The sequence below is a fragment of the Schistocerca americana genome, chromosome 8 (assembly GCF_021461395.2).
Source record: "Schistocerca americana isolate TAMUIC-IGC-003095 chromosome 8, iqSchAmer2.1, whole genome shotgun sequence".
NCBI classification, from domain to species: Eukaryota; Metazoa; Arthropoda; class Insecta; order Orthoptera; family Acrididae; genus Schistocerca; species Schistocerca americana.
The window spans coordinates 330,997,972-331,015,746 of NC_060126.1; the positions used below are offsets into that span (position 1 = coordinate 330,997,972).

General features: G+C 41.1%; 1 protein-coding gene across 2 annotated transcripts in view; it reads left to right on the top strand.

The window, feature by feature from the left end:
* Positions 1–343: 343 nt before the first annotated feature.
* Positions 344–17,775, top strand: part of LOC124545454 (NADH-ubiquinone oxidoreductase 49 kDa subunit-like) — a 173,233-nt gene continuing 155,801 nt past the window's right edge. Inside the window, exons 1-2 of one of the 2 annotated variants that reach the window (XM_047124380.1) lie at positions 344–580; positions 714–920. In XM_047124380.1, coding sequence (XP_046980336.1) covers positions 820–920 — 101 coding nt within the window. In that variant the 5' untranslated portion in view covers positions 344–580; positions 714–819. Of the gene's footprint in view, positions 921–17,775 lie in introns of both variants that reach the window. The other variant, XM_047124381.1, reaches the window with a different exon arrangement.

Consider the following 17,775-nt stretch of genomic DNA (forward strand, 5'->3'; position numbering starts at 1 on the left):
AAATCATTTTTAGACACTGTATCATGATGAAGGTATGTACTGCTAGAATGTGAATGGTTATTAGAGGCAAAAACCATCGAAGAAAATTAAGTACTGTGGTTAATCTCTCCTTTTTGGAGTTGCTTTTAATTTCATTGTGTTAATACATCATTATTCCAATGATATTATAGTGTAGTGGTTGGCTGTAAAGATAAAGTTGCCTTCGTGTTGCGCGCCGTTTGAACACCACTGATATTTGTCCCGCCGAAGCACGGCTCGCCGCGAAGTCGTAGATACACGTCAAGGGCTGAAAAACACACACACACACACACACACACACACACACACAGTGTGTCAACGGAAGCAGCCTGTGACAGCTGCCGGCCGTGCGTGCTCCCTCGGCGATGGCGACATACGCTTTACGCTGAAGTTTTCGTGGTTTTCGATAATTTTGTCCAATGAACAGTAATTCGTATGGATACACGATTTCGCACAGATCCATCTTTATGAGCACAGTAAGACGTACCTTGCGTCATATATAGCTATCAGTTAGAGGCAAAATAAGTCTGCCGAGTCACTGTTGACGCTGTGCATTCCACAGGTATCGTCCGAATAATACCTGATACCGTATCATTCCATTATTAAATGAACCGCGCGTCTCAGGGAAGAAGTAAGGTTCCTTCTAGATACCGGATTCGTAGTTGTAAACGTGATTCTCTGCTGTTTGTTGACAGGGCGTGACTCAATCCGATGTCTGTATAAACATTAGAACTGTTTGACACGGTAGAATCAGAATTTCTTATCAGTCAGTTGTTACCATCGGCCACAGACCGATTTGCAATGGTTGGAATCGTACAAATGATGTTACGGAAAAGTGGCTTGCCAGTAAACGGACCGGTGAAAATGCTCTTACGCGTTCCAGCAACGAACTATTTATACAGGTATGTATAAACAACGAAACAAAGTGAACAGCATGATCAATACCTTTATTATTCGAAGACAGCCCGGCATTTTCTGTACACGCTACAGTTTCAGTAACCCAAATAACATGATACCGGTAAGTAAAGAAAAACATGATGGTCTATCGTCTGGAATCTGACAAAGCACTCGCTGTGTTAGATTATCATATGATTACAAATACTAAGGAGGTTATGCTGAACCGGGACTCGAAATTACTTTCGCAAGGAAATTGTAGTTGATTTTTATTTTGCTTTTCAAACTGTGAGATATATCTGAAGAAGTACGTAAGGAAAGTCACAAAATGATAAAATAAATACATGCAAACGATAAAATGATTACTCGTTGTCGGTAAGTTCGCAAAGTTAGTTTCCATAGGACTGTAAGAACTACAAAGAAGTTGGAAGCTATGAATCGATTCACCAGCGTGGCGGTTTCATCACCATGACTGTGTTCATGTCTCGGCCCGGCATATTAGCTACAAATATTAACTTGCTACAGATGTGTATAGATAATGTTGCAGGGCAACGTAACTTCACAAACCAAAATGATAACTGCAGTGTCATGCTTATAAGGAAAAAAGTGTTCTTAATGTTGTCAAGTAAGAAAAAGAAAAAAAATGTCGATACAGAGGCACAAAACTAATCATAACATTTTACAATTACCGATAACGAAATTTTTTGTGAAAATCAACATTTCATGTGCTTCAGAATTAAAAAAACAAACCGATGAGGGCGAATTATTGCTACGGCTAGTTTGGAGATTAAAGGTGTCTGGCATCAAGGTGAACACAAAAATCCCGTAATGATGCAGTAACAGATTCATCATTTGTCTTATTGTATTCGACTTTGATGTAGAAGAATACATTTATGTACAAAACAACCACCACCGTAATTAAAAAGTAGATTTAGACGGATATCGAATTACACGAGAACGCGAATAGTATGCTAAGCATTATACACGGTGGCCGTGGCATATACCAGGTAAGAAGCACACAATTGTTTGTAAATATTAAGGCCATTGAAAATTTGCCTGCCCTAGTACTTGTTACTGGACAGAGGAAATTGCGTGTATTGTGAAAGTATTAAAATGGGTAATTTCTGCTGTAGTGATAAAAAATGAGAAGTCAAAAAATATATACAGGTGCGCTCTGTTTTACAAAAAAATGAAGTTAAGGTGTCGTGACTGTGGAAGGCATGTCGGATCACATTAACGAGAAGATAATTGCATACGCCCCGACTACGTGGGTGCCCCGGGTCTCGTACAAACTTACATAATCTTGTGGGTGCGCGCACAAAATTTTTAGTTTGATAAAAATGAAGTAAATATTTCTCACTTTCCTTTATCAAAAAGTAATGAACTATTAAAACACTGGGATGGATGTTAAAATTCTGACCTCTAAAACCTATTTGTTCGTTTCAGATGTCTTTGAGCAAAGGCAACCAAGGATCACACTCCCCGAACGTTCCTTGCCATTCCCTGGACAAGTAAAAGGCACTTCCTAGAATGATAGTCGCACTATACTGAGAATGAAATCCCGTCTTTTCAGCTTGCTTTCATGTTTCCTTACAAGTGACTCGCTACCGTACTGTACGCCCACTCCATTGTCAACAACTGTTTTAAAATGTCTACTGGCCAATGTTATGCAATAATAAAGAATAATCGGAGGTACAAGGAAGTCGACTGTTACAAACTAAGTTAGTAGTCATTTCTTTTTTCTAAAACATAACAGGTGATGTGGTTTAGATGTAACAGAAATTGTTTTCACATAATCCGGGTTGTTTGTTGCGGCATTGGCTTCGAAGAACGCGGGAGCTTATATTGTAGACTGAAGAAGGCTCTATTGACGCGTTGCATGGAGCAAAAGGTCTTCGTCAGGCAAAAAATTTCGCAGCTTTCAAACGTTGCGCGACTATTAGACTCTTGTGGAACGCGGATTAATTTGTCATATATTTTGCCGTCGTCATCACAGATGGATATTACTGACACCGGCAACAGTGGAAAGCATGTTCAGCCAAAAAAATAAGGAATCCAAGAATAAAATCTTTAACATGGCTGCGATTCAGCAATAGTATAAATTTGAAGAGGCTGAACAAACTCAGCCAACCAGTTGTAGTAGACCAAAGGTTTATTTAGCTCTTCACCGTGTTAAAGGCCGTAGTCACTGGCATGGTGAATACGTACGTTACGTGAATATTTCATTCTTTGGGCGTCTGTTTTAATTTTATGTAGACAAAAGCATTTATCAGTGGGCGAATTCAGTTGTGCATTCATTCTGATGTACGCTGAGTGCAATCTGGCTGCTGTCTTAAGCCATGGCATGTGATGGTTCTGGTTTTTATGTCTGTTTTATATATGAGAAGAGCCACTCGGCTTCAGCTAATGTAGTTTACCTCCAAGACCCAATCCTTTTGATGAAGATATTTTTATAAATATCGAAACCTAGGTCGAGGGCTAAATAAACCTTTGGTTTTCTACTGGTTGGCTGACTTTTTAAACCTTTTCGAATCCGAGAATGTGCCTTCGAAGCTATGGCAGTCTGAAAGCGTGCTTATAGTACCGGTATATTTTACTTTATCACAGCACAGATCTTTATGACACAGGCAGTGTTCATAAAAGATATAAATGAAAGGTAATAATTTTTAAAAATACCAGAACCCGCCAGAAAACATATATTACATTCCGTCATCGATATGCACCCACAGAAATTTTGGAAAGTCGGCGCCCCCTGGATTACTGTGACACTCTCCACACACGAAGCGACTCGAAAATGAAACCCTCTGACGAGAACGAGTTGGTAACTGGCCGCTTACGAATCACTTACGTCCACTGCACACGAAGCAACACAAATACAACTCGTTACCGACGTCAGTTGATAATAGGTCAGCAGCTAATCACTTCCTGTAATCGTGTATGGTTAAACAGGGCTCTGCAGACGGTGTGCGACTGCTGAATGACACACCAGTCACCTTGCAACGCGTGTGCCATCCAGTTGCCAGCGACTCGATGCCTACGTCACCAAGCGCTCAGAGTTCCTTCGTTTCCTCGATCGCAGCTCTGTATTGGTTTAACCTGAAGATAAACTAGCAAGTTGTGAATTTTGGCTTTGCACGGGAAGTACTAGTTCCCAGGCTACTGCGGGAGGCATTTCACACCGCGCTGTTTCTATTAAAAGGGAAAGGAATTTTATATGACGTGTAATGTACTGTTCATCTGTTGTTTAAAATAAAATTACCGAGACGTCAATGGAAGCGAATGTAAATAACTGTGATGTAACTAGCAGGCTTTGTCGTTATGTAAAATTACACTGTCGCGTGGGAACGAACAGTGAAAAGCCACAAATCTTCGATACGTGTAAATATAATGGTGTTCACATAGAAATGATTTAACCAGCACAGACCACCATCACCACATTTCCGTGTACATAAAACTAAAGATATTTGGATTTTAAAACAAAAGTAACGATGTTTTATAGCTGAAGAAATCAAATAGGCCATATCGCTGTAGCACTGTTCAGTTGTCCTACAAAAAGTATGAATTTCATATATGTCTGTTACAGCTCCTTGTTTGCTGTATTTAGCCTGCCGTTTATATTTCACTGGATGTGCGGATTAATCCAGAGTTTTCTTCGTATTCTAATTAATCTATTATAATAACAGAGAACCACATGTCGAGAGCAACCAAAGATGCTTGGCTGCGACAAACAGTACTACCTCTCCACCTATCTCGCACTGTAGTTTCTCAGTTCTGAGCTGTTCCGTGTACAGAACTGCATTGCCGACTAGACAGCAAACAGTTGTCGATGTAGGCCTGCCCTTTGCGTTCGTTTTCGGTCCGTCCATGTGCGGATGGCCTTTACTGTTAAGTTGAATGGGCCTTTTGGAGACGGCGCGACTGCAGAGTGACTCACCAGTAAATCCCTTGCAACGCGCTACCAACCAGCTGCCAGCGGTTGGCGGGGCAATCTTGAGTTAGTGTGCTGTATGTAGAGGAGCACGCTACTCAGACAAAGGGTGTGGCGAATCACCTTTCAGTGGGATGGGCTCAGGCGACTGAATCAGCCCCATCGGAGGCCCCATCCAGCCCCCTATTTATGATGACCCAGCAGACAAAGGATGATGCTTCAGATTTCTTCATGGACACCTGCCCGCTAAATGCGCTGCAAGTGTATGCTATTACGCAATGCTTGTCCGGCGCCGACTACTCAGGATGCGATGCTGATGAGTGCGCATTCCACATTTTCCAGCAGTACTTGATTACTTGATGACTATTGGTGGCGCGGCCGCTCAAGAGGACAGAGTACCGTCAGGAGCCCTGCCAGGCGTGTTGGTACAAGCTGACACCACCCTGCTAGCGGCGGCCCCAAAGGTGCCACTTCTGGACCTTGCCACCCTGGAAGCTACAGGAGTGAATGTCTCCACTGCTGCTGGGCAGTTCACATTCGTGGCTGCCTACAGGCCACCTTGTGGGCATCTTCAGGAGGTGGGCATTGATGTGCTGCTGGCCTTCAGGGGGCTGGGTCTTCATTGCGGGTGACTTCAGTGCGAAGCACCCAGAATGTAACTCCTGCCTCTTGAACATCAGTGGCTGTCAACTTCATCGTGCTGCCCAGAGGAACAGCGCCCTGGTCATGGGTCCACACAACCACACCATTTACCCCACCCGAGGGCAGTTGGACATGCTTGACATTGCCCTTATCAAGGACATCAAGCACCACACGACTGCTGCCGCCCAGTGTGCTCCATCATTGGACCACCTGCCGGTGGTCTTCAGTATTGATGTTGCCGGAGCAGCTCTTACCCCACTGTGGCCAAAAAACATCACTGAGCGGTTCCACGATAATGTCCTGCAATTACTTTCAGACTCCCTGGACCCCACTGACATAGGTGCAGATGCTGTGTTGCTGTTTTTCCCCTACCAGCTGATGCAGTCTCCCCTCTCCCTCCATAGGAGCCCAGGGACTTCTCCAGAAGTCTCCCACCTCCCATCCGAGATCCAATCCAGGAGAAAAACAGAGTCTTCTGGGAGTAGCAGCTCATCCGCCAACCAGCAATGAAGCAACGTCTCAGCCATTTGCAGAGATGAATCAAGGCTGCAGTTGAGGCCAACAGAAGCAGTGTCTGGGCTGACCTGGTTGCATCCCTCAGTTCCAAGGATGACAGCACCTGGGGCATAGTCAAATACTGTCTGCGCAGACAACAGCGTATTCCAGCACTCCATGCCGGCCAGGAAGTGATCTGCAGCCCTGATGGCAAAGCAGGGGCATTACCGGACCACTTTGAATTGTCATTCATCCTGGTGAAAGATGGCATAGAAGAATACCACCTCTGCTGAGTAGAGAAGCAACTCCCTGTGTTCCTGGAAGCCAGGGACGAGGGGGATGAGATGAACCCCATCTCCAAAGAGGAGGTGTCCGCACATTTGAGGGTGCTCAATACCAAGAAGGCTGGAGGCGCTGATGGCATCACAAATCACATCCTCGCTGGTATCTTCAATCACGTCCTTCATTCCCGGGTCTACCCCACTGAGTGGAAACACACAGAGTTGGTGACCATCCCCAAGGCGAACAAGGATGCCATCCTGCGAACTACTGACCCATCAACCCGCTGCCTTTGCTCTTCAAGTTGTTCAAGAGCCTATACACCAGGCGTCTACTCCATCCCAGATGAACAAGTCGGATTTAGGAGTGGCTGTTCCACCGTACACAAACTGATGCAGCTGGTGGAAGAGGCCATGTGCATTCTGGAGACTTGGGAATTCCTCAGGGCAGTATTACTGGATGTCTCCAGGGTCTTAGACTTCATGTGGCACAACGGCCTCATGTACAAATTCTGTGTGCATGGGTTCTGACATCGCACGGAGTCCTTCTCTGCTCCTACCTGGCTGACAGGATGTTCCACATCTGGCTGGGTGATGGCACTTTGGCCCACCGTCCATTACATGCTGGAGTGCCTCTGCTATACTCCCTCTTCACCACTGATGCGCCGCACATGGCGCCAGTGAAGTTGGCCCTATACACTGACAACACTGCACTATTCGTGCGGAGCATGATGACGGTGGGGATGAGACATCTTCTCCAGCACAACTGTGAGGCCCTCAGTGCGTAGTCAACCAAATGGCGCCTTAATCAAAACGCCGCGAAGAGTCAGGCAGTGGTCTTTACACAAAGATTACTCCCTACTGGTCTCCCGCCAGTCACCATCATGGGAAACCCTGTTCCCTGAAGCAAGACTGGCCATTTTCTTGGTGTCACCCTCAACCAGAAACTCACTTGGAAGCCTCACATTCAGGACATCAGGAGCAGAGCAATAGGGCACCTACACATCCTGTATCCCCTGCTCAACCCATCATCAGCTCTGCCTCCCCACCGTGGCCTTACCCTGTATCTGGCACTGGTATGTCCCATGCTGGAATACGCAGCTGTGGTCTGGGACAAGGCATCTCACACACATGAACGCACTGCAGAGGGTGCAGAACTGGGCACTCAGGCTTGCTATGCACCTGCCATGGCTCTACTCCACAGCTCGACTGCATAAGCAGACTGGCATCCTGCTGCTCCGCGACTGATTTCAACAGTCAGTGCATGTCTTCTATGGACAGGTTGAATGGTCCAAAAACTGGCTCATCAGGGACCTGGTCCACCAAATCCATCACAGGCTGACCACTTATTGACCTGACCTTTGTGGGAGTAACACCCTGTAACAGAGTCAGGACGCCCCTTAGGACAATCCACAATGAGAGGCCACCACCCCCATTCCTAAACCCCAGGTACTGCAGGAATAACGTGCACCGCTTATACTGCACCAACACGAGCGAGGGCAGGCTCATTTGGACAAGCAGGAGCAACAACTTGGCATCTGCGTTGTCGAGTGGTCTGAGTTTCCTTGTGTTCTTGAATACAGCTCTGGGGATTGCTTTCATCTGAAAAAATATGAGCATGTTGTGAATGTTGGTTTTGTACGGTGGGAAGCAAGGAAATTATCTCATTTTCTAGAGCTACAAGTTCCCAAGCTTTTGCTGGTGGATTTGATAGAAAGTGTGGTGTGAAAGCAGTTTAGTACGACAGGTATCAAGTGTACTGTGCATCTGCTGTTTACAATAAAATTGGTGGTACGCCAATGGGACCAAATGCACAAAAAACATAAATCATAATGAAAGCAAGGCCTACCGTATTCTTTTGTGTGACTATCAGTGCTTGTGCCGTTCAATAAAATTACATTGTCGTGTGCAAACAAACAGTGAAAATGACAAGAAAACTACAGAAATGCCATAAATCTATTTGTTTAAACAGAGAGGTCCACAAATACAAATGATTTAAGGAGTACAAAATGCCAGAATCACATTTCCGTATCAGTACGTATACCAAAATCTAATGACATCTTGATTTTCAAAACAAAAATAATCGACAACATATTAGAAGTAGAATTTGTTTTGTATTCATTCACACAAACCAGAAGATGCTGGGTGCAACAAATAATACTGTACTTACTCTCCTTCAAACTCGCACACACCAGCTACAGTTTCTCATTCCAGAGTTACTTTATCAGCCAGTTGGAGTTGCATTTTTTTCCAGTCACTCTTTGTGCAGACAGTTTAAATGTTGAACTGTTTAGAATCTTAAAAACGAAAACTTGTATGAAGTGGAGGAAGTAATTAAACGTGTTGGAGAAAACAAGCTACTCATAAATAGAAATAAAGAATTATAAATGAATAGGCAACCAACTCATACAACTGATTTCAGAACTAGTCAAGGAAACTCTTATCCCATAGAAGTTCATTGTTTTCTGACAGTTGTAAATATACAGTTGTGACAGAAACCTTTAAAATTCTACATTTATAGTCTGTGTACCACTATGAAGTATATGGGACAGTGCTTTCCATTGGACCAGTTGTTACTGCTTCTTCCTGTTCCATTCGCGTATGGAGGGATAAAAGAATGATTGCTTAGAATGCCTCCATGTGTGCTGCAATTAGCCTAGTCTAGACTTCGTGATCTCTACGGAAGTGATATGTAGTGAGTTATAGTGTAATCCTAACTTCCCCGTTTAAAGTTGGTGCCTAAAACTTCGGAAGTAAGCTTTCACAGGATAGTTTGCGTCTATATTCAAGCGTCTGCCAGTTCAGTTATTTCAGCACCTCAGTGATACTCTCCCATGGGTCAGACAAACCAGAGACCATCTGTGCCACTCTTCTTTGTGCATGTTCAACATCACTTGTTATTCTTATTTGGTATAAACTCCAGACAAGTGAGCAATATTTTAGGGTGCATCACCCAACTGTTTTGTAAGCTATTTCTTTGTTGACTGGTTGCATTTTCCTAGTATCCTTCCAGTGACCTGAAGTTTGACACCTGCTTTACCTCTGGCTGAGCCTATGTGATCGTTCCATTTCATATCCCAACAGATATTTGTAAGAATTGACTGAATCCAATGGTGACTCACTGATAATTAGTCCTAAATTATTAATTTTTTGTTTTATGAAATGAACCATTTTACGGTTTTGAACATTTGAAGGAAGTTGACAGTCTTTGCAGCACCCTGGAATCTTACCAACATCTGAATGAATGTTTTTGTAGCTAATTTCAGACAGGTGTTCATCATAGATAAGTGCATAATTGGTGAAAGTCATGAATTATTATTATTATCATTATCATTATCATTATTATTATTATTATTGATGTCATTAATATCTAAAATTAACAGCCAGAAACCCAAGCCACTTCCCTGTGGCACAGATGGAGTTATTTCTACATCTCTCAGTGACTCCTCATACAAGATTACGTGCTGCATCTGCCTTACCAAAAAATCCTCAATTCAGTTACAAATTTCCCTTGGAGTTAGAAAAATTAACAATAATTACAAACCAATTTCACTACTTCAGACTACAATAGTTTCTGAGAATGTGGTCTATAGAAGAATACTGGCACTTTTTTAAGCATAACTGGCTAACTGCACCTCAGTTTGGCTTTCACAAAGGATCCTCAGTAGAGGAAGAGACAGAGCTAAACAACAAAAGCTGTCCTGAAACTTAATGGCAGGTTAAAACTGCGAGCCACACCAGAACTCGAACCTCATACCTCTGCCTTTCATGGTCAAGTGCTCACTGACTGAACTATTCAAACATGATTAATAACCCACCCTCACAGCTTTGCTTCTGCGAATACCTCATCTCCTATCTTCCAAACTTCACACAAGTTCTCTTACATATCTTATGAACTAGCACTCTTGGAAGAAAGGCTAATGAGGAGACATGGCTTACCTACAGTCTAGGGGATTGTTTCCAAAATGAATTCTCACTCTGCATGGAGTGTGTACTTATTTGAAACTTTCTACCAGATTAAAACTATGTGCCAGACCAAAACTTGAACCTGGGACGTTTGCCTTTTGTGGGAAAGTGGTGTAGCAGGTGAGCTATCCAAGCAAAGCCTTCCTTCCAGAGCTTTATTTACAACAGTGCGTCGTCTCCCACCTTCAGAACTTTGCTGAAGTTCTCCTTGCATATCCTGTTGGTGTTTTCTCACTTCTCCAGTACCTTCAACTTTATATTCTACTTGGGATCTCCCAATATTATGACATTATGTGTTTTCTACCTGCATGACTGGGTCTTTAACTTCATAACAGAAACCAGAGACTCACATTAACTAAGTTCATCAGAGGAACAAAACAAAACTCAGAATGTGGAACACAAAATGTGGTGTCCAACAACATTTGTTATTGTTTGTGGTCCCCTTTCTAACCTAGATGGAAAGAGACAGAGCTAAATAACAATAGCTATTCTGAAACTTCCTGGCAGGTTAAAACTGTGTGCTGCACCAGGACTCGAAACTGGTACTTTTGCCTTCCATGAGCAAATGCTATTCAAGTATGTCTCACAACACACCTTCACAGCTTTACTTCTACCAGTATTCTCTGCGACTATAGGCCTATTCTTTCAGCAGCTGTGAACTGAATAAACTAGATAATGGTGCATCTTGGAGATACTTTTCAAAGATCTGTGCCTTATTACACTCACTTCCCAGAACATTTAATCCTCCTGGCAAATTTGGGCTCTTATATTTTGGACAATTTTTTGTTGAAACAAATGAAATTTGGGTATCTTGTGCAACTTTATGCGTTCTCTTAAGAATAGTAACGAAACGAATTTTACAAGCCATATTCAGCTAGAAAAGTTTAGACAAAATCGCCCAAAAAAATCGGTGCCTAAAAAAATTTTGAAGTTTGGCTCTCAGGGCCTAAAGATATGACAAACGTGAATTTTGGCATGTAGTAACATGACAACACAAGGTTCTCAAATATAAAGTTTCATTTATGTAACACTTTCCAGTACTGAATAAATGAAGTGCAAACTTGAAGATTTTGTAAAAATATAAAAAATCCAGTATTTTTGACCTGATTTTGCAAATAACTGAGCTCTAAAAATCTTTACAAACTGGGCTCATTAGAAAGACCATAGTTTTAATCACCAAAAGAAGAATATTTGATTATCCAACATGGAATCGCAATGCTAAATAATCTGAATCAAAGTTGAACTCAAAAAATTGAAGCAAAAAAAAAAAAAAAAAAAAAAGAAAATAAATAAATAAAAAAAAATGTTAGTGTCAGATTCTTATATCTCACAGAGGAAACGCATGCTGAACATGAAACTTAAAGTAAAATGCTGAAAACGCATGATTTTGGTCAATTTTCTGCCTCAGGGGAAGAGCATCAATGCACAACAATACTGTGAGACACAAAAGGAGAATTCAGAACAAAAGGAGGAGAATACTGATGAGAGGAATGTTTGGGGAAACGGGCTGGCAGGGCAGTTCCTCGAGGAGGACATAAGGAAGCTAGTGCCGTGGTTCACCACATGCACTCAACAGGACTGCAGTTGCGTGGAAAAATAGTCAACAAGTGTATCAATAATAGTCTGTAATTTTTTTAAAATACCATTTTTTTTTAAATCTGAAAATCTAATACACTTACTTTCAAAACATGCCTCATAAATTCCTATTAGCTGGTTTCTGTTCTTAAAATATATAGCTGTATCTCAATGCATTTCTATGTGGAGGACATTTGAATTGGATCCTCAGCCTTATAACTCAGTGGAAACTGCTATGAAATGACCTTGAAGGAGTTACTTATACCACCAATAAATGTTTTATAACATTAATAAGAAGAGTTCCAAGACAAGTGGAAAATAAGAGAAAAGACAGAGGGCATAAATGAACAGTGGAACCAGTTCAGAGACACCCTGAAAGCAACCAGTAAAGATGTTGCTGGTCTGGCGAAGTGCAGGTGGAGAAGGAAACCGTGGGTTACCAATGACACAATTTTGAAGATGGCAGAATAGAAAATGGAAAAGCGCACAAACTGATGGAGGAAAAAGGCAATACAGAAGACTGAACAATGAGCTGAGAAGAGTAACTGACCAGTCCAGGGAAAAATGGATGAGAGAAATCTGCTCAGAAATTGAGACACTAGAGAAAAGAGGGAAATTATGAAAAGATGTATCGAGTAGCCAAGGAAATGGTATTTCAGGGAAGGAAGAACAAAACAAATATGGAGATAGAAGGGAAAGATGGAACTCTTTTAAGTGATCCACATGCTGTTCAGAATAGATGGAAAGAATATGTTGAAACTCTCTATGAAGCAGATCAAAGACCTTCCAAACTGCAGATTGGGAAGAAGAATCAGTAAATGAAGATGAAAAAGGAGATTTTATCCTAGCTTCAGAGGTAAATAAGGCATTGGGAGAACTTAAAAACAACAAAGTGTGTGGTGTAGATGACATTCCAGCAGAAATCTTAAAGAGTTTAAAAGAAACAGGCGAATATGAGTTGACCTCCCTTTGCAACTACATCTATGACAAAGGGGAATGGCTAGAAAACTTTCACATAAGTATAATAGTCCCAATCCCAAAAACTAATAATCCTAAAAAGTGTGAAGACCACAGGACAATCATCCTAATATTGCAGGCAGCTAAAGTAATTCTTAGAATTCTGAATAGGAGGCTATATGGTATGCTGGAAGAAGCACTTGGTGAAGAACAATATGGTTTCATAAGGAGAAAGGGAACACGAGATGCCATTGGACTTTTAAGAATCATCAGCGAAAGATACATAGAGAAGGACAGAGAAGTGTATGCTGTCTTCATAGACCTTGAAAAGGCCTTTGATACAGTGCAGTGGGATAAGCTGTTAGTTACCTTGAAAGACAAGCGAGTAAAGTGGAAGGAGAGAAGATTGATCACAAATCTGTACATTAATCAGAAAGCTCAGGTATGAATAGGTAATAGGATTCAGAAGACAGTAAGCTTGGGGGATGTGTTAGACAAGGCTGTTGTCTCTCGCTGATCCTACCTAACATATATCTGGAGGAAGTACTGGAAAGCTGTTTGGATGGCACAAGAGGCATCATGATAGGTGGTTGGAAAATTGAATGTATAAGATTTGCAGATGACATGGCGATCCTTGTAGATAATCAAGAGACACTGACTCAAATGCTAAATGACCTGAATGAAGCCTGTGCATCACATGGTATGAAAATTAATAAAAAGAAAATCAAAAGCATGGTCATAGGGCTAAAGAAAAGAAAAGTGAAAATTAAGTTGGGGTCAGACATCATTGGGAAGCTGGATTAAAGAAGACATGGATTGTCAACAAGATATCAAAGTGAGAATGGATCTGGCGAAAGAGGCATTTCAGAAGTAGGAAAGACTCCTAACTAATTATTTAAACAATGAATTAAGGAATCAACTGGTTAAGTGCTCAATATGGAGTGTGGACTTGTATGGAGCAGAAATGTGGACTTTGAGAAAGCAGAATAATAAGAGAATTGAAGCTTGTGAAATATGGATATGGCATAGAATGGAGAAGATCAGCTGGAATAATAAAGTCAGGAATGAAGAAGTACTGAGGAGAGTTGGAGAAGAATGAAGGATCCTGCTGATGGTGAAGAATAGGAAACTAAACTGGATAGGCCACAATCTAAGAAGAGATTGCCTTCTAATAGAGGCAATTGAAGGTTTCATTCTGGGAAAGAGAGTGAAGGGCAGAAGAAGGTTCCAGATAGTGGATGATGTCAGCAGGCCACAAGGAGGGCACCAAAGAATGAAGAGGACCACAGAAGAGAGAGAAGCATGGAGGGCTATGCAGTCAAAACCTGGTGCAAGGCAGACAACTCAATGATGATGAACATTAAAAATTCCTTTTTTTATAGTATGAAGGAATTCCTTACAAAGGAATACAACACTTTCATTTGTACCAATACCATTTGTAAGCACCAGTAATCAAGATGAATAGTGTTGTCTTATTATTTGTAATTGTTCCCATGACATTACGACTGGAAGTATAAAATATCGGTTGCCTGTCCAAAACAAATCCTTTATTTGTATGTCGAGAATAATTGAAATTTTGTGTTTATGATACTCTGCATTACGGTGTCATTGTGATCTAGCACAGACCATGGCATTGAGCTTCACCCCTGACCCCCTCTGCCAACCGCCCCCTCCCCTTGCCCCCAAACACGCACATAATACAGTGTTGGTAATGAAAATATGTTTGTGAAAGTGGTTTGTGATGAAGTTCACAGAAAAATTAAAAATTGTGTCTGTATGGTGAGTCTCCATCCCCCCCGCCCACATACCTCCCCATCCCAAAAAAAATTACATATAATTTGCTGTATGATGAATATCAGTGTGGTCATGTAGAAATTAAGGTAGAAATTGTTGCTGAACACCATCTGTTTAATACAGCTGAGGAAGCAGCAGCATTTTTCATATTAGGAGCTTCAGTAAACACAAATAGCTTATAATTATACTAGGAAAGTTCTGATAGAATGTAAATTCTTAAGAGTAAAGGAGACCACTCATCAAAAAGCAGAAGCATTGAGCTGTTGATAGTACAGGAAAAAAAGAAAGAAAACTTGCTAACTTTCTGAGTATATCCTTTCTTGAGCTAGAGTACAAACACACACATCACACACACACACACACACATACACATGTATGCAAATACATATCTATGACCTTTCATGACACTGGATGGATGCACAATGCCAGTGCTGCATTTGGCAGATGGAAGAGATAGTAGTGCATGTGCGAAGCTAGAAAGCGCTGGCCGACGAATCAATGCTTCTGCTCCCAGATGAGGGTTCTCCTTTATTCCTCAAGTGTCTACAGATAGCTTGTAGCATGTTGTTAGAACATACAGCTGTTTTTGATGAGATGGATAAATAATAATTATATCATTCATAATAGTTGTATTCACACATCAGCGTTACATCATATATGCAGTGTGACGAAGAAGCAACTAACACAAAGATAGTCCAGTGTCTCATAGACAGTTACAGCAAAGATGAAAGAAGGAGTCAGATTACCAACATACAACAGTCCAGTGTCTCATAGACAGTTACAGCAAAGATGAAAGAAGGAGTCAGACTACCAACATACAACACTACCACTTAATCTGGGGACAATTTTACTTATGAATAAAATACATATGATGCTCCATAGCAAGCACTTTAGTTAACACACCAGCAGGCATTTCCATTGACTGCAAGTCTTCCTTATTTTCACACATTGTCTAATAATATGTACTTTGGAATGAACATTGTTTCAATCTAGAATGCAGCGCTGGATTTTGTGATAGTCCAACAGAACCCTCGATGTCATAAAAATGTTTAAAGGAATTCGATGTTCATTGTTTAACTATTCTTAGAAAAACACTTTACTAATACAATTATTAACTTAAGATCAAGAATTTCAGCTAAAGTAATGAGAGATCAAAGAGTATTACGTCTTACAACTCTATACCAAATTTTTGGGTAAATCCTTTAGCAACAAATCTATCACAGTAGTTTTCTGCTTTCCCTTTCAATTTAAATATCCATTTGTTTCCACAGATACTTTCATTCCTCGGTAGATCCATAAGTTCCCAAAACCATTGCTCTGGAAATGATTTATTTCCTCTTTCATGGCTTTTATCCAGTCTGCTCTGTCACTTCTTGACAGAGCATTCTCCAGATGCACAGGATCTTCTCCTAAACTGGAAAAATCACTTGCCAAATAAATACATGACATAATTTAGATACTCCTTAGCTTTGGGTAAATGAGGTGACTTGACTGACTGGTCATCTTTTGGAGCATCAAGGTCCGTCAGCAGTATCTCAGTCTGCTCTATGTCTATAACTGACTGAGCATCTGGTATGTAGTGTCTACACTGTCACTCCAAGTACTACTGACTCATTAGTTTATCTGTCTCACATCATTCAGTACACTGGTCACTTAGGCAGAGCACACATTAATCTCTATTTACAGCTGGTGCCCTGGTACAATCTATCTTTCATTAATCCATTCTCTATTTTCATCAGGTATGTGGACAAGTGGTTCAAAGAAGATACTACACCCTTCCATGGCTTCTGAGGAGTCTACATCTACATTTACATCTACATAGATATTCTGCAGAGGGTACCCTATACCACTACTAATCATTTCCTTTTTTGTTCCACTTGAAAATAGTGTGAGAAAAATGGCCATCTATATGCCTCTGTATGAGCCCTAATTTCTCGTATCTTATCTTTGTGGTCCTTATGCACAATGTATGTTGGTAGCAGTAGAATCATTTAGCATTCATCTTCAAATGCCAGTTCTCTAAATTGTCTCAACAGTGTTCCTCGAAAAGAACATTGCCTTCCCTCCAGAGATTTCCATCTGAGTTCCCAAAGTATCTCCATAATGCTAATGTGTTGTTCGAACCTAGCAGTAACAAATCTAGGAGCCCACCTCTGAATTGCTTTGATGCCTTCCTTAAATCTGACCTGGTATGGATTCCAAACACTTGAGCAACACTCAAGAATAGGTCGCACCGGTGTCCTATATGCGGTCTCCTTTAAAAGTGAACCACTCTTTCCTAATATCCTCCAAATAAACCAAAGCCAACCATTCATCTTCCCTAACATAATTCTCACAAATGCTCGTTCCATTTCATAACACTTTGTAACACACACCCAGATATTTAAACAACTTGACTGTTTCCAGCAGGACACCAGTAATGCTGTATCTAAACATTATAAGTTAGTTTTTTCTACTCATTAGCATTACCTTACATTTTTCCACGTTTAGAGCTAGCTGCAATTCATCACTTCTTCTTCTTCTTCTCATGGCATTACAACCCCATGTGGCTCTTAGTCTCATCAATAAGTATCCTCCTTTCTGCCCTCTCCAGCATCATTCTTCCCCACCCTCGTACTCTGAGAAATTTTATATCTTCTTCCACGTCATCACTCCACTGTTTTCATGGCCTTCCTCTGTCTTCTTCTGGATGGCCTCCATTCAAAAATCTTTTTAGTTGTTCTTCCAGTATCCATCCTGAGGAAAAGTCCAAAATCTGGCTATTCTTCTAAATTTTATAATTCTTATGATGTCAGCTCCTTGTATGCAGTGATCCAGCTCAGTATACATCCTAGATCTCTAGAAACCATTATTATCTTGAACTTCCCTATGGATCTTGTGCAGCACTGCACATTCAAATATTGTAGGCTGCTGCTCATCAGCACTCATTAGCATCCATGTTTCATACCCATAGGTTACAACTGGCCTGATCATGACCTTACGTAGTTGCAGCTTCAGCTGTCTGTGTAATAATCTAGAAGCCAGCAATTTCTTAAACGTTAGAAGCCAGCAATTTCTTAAACGTGTGGAAGCATCTATTACCACTTAGGCTACACAGTTTTATTTCAGTTGACATGGAATTTGTGCTGTTAATATTATTATATTAGAGCCCAAATAGACAAAATTCTGCACATGTTCAAAATTGTAACCATTTGCTGATAGTCTATCCAAGTTATTATTTTCTTTCCT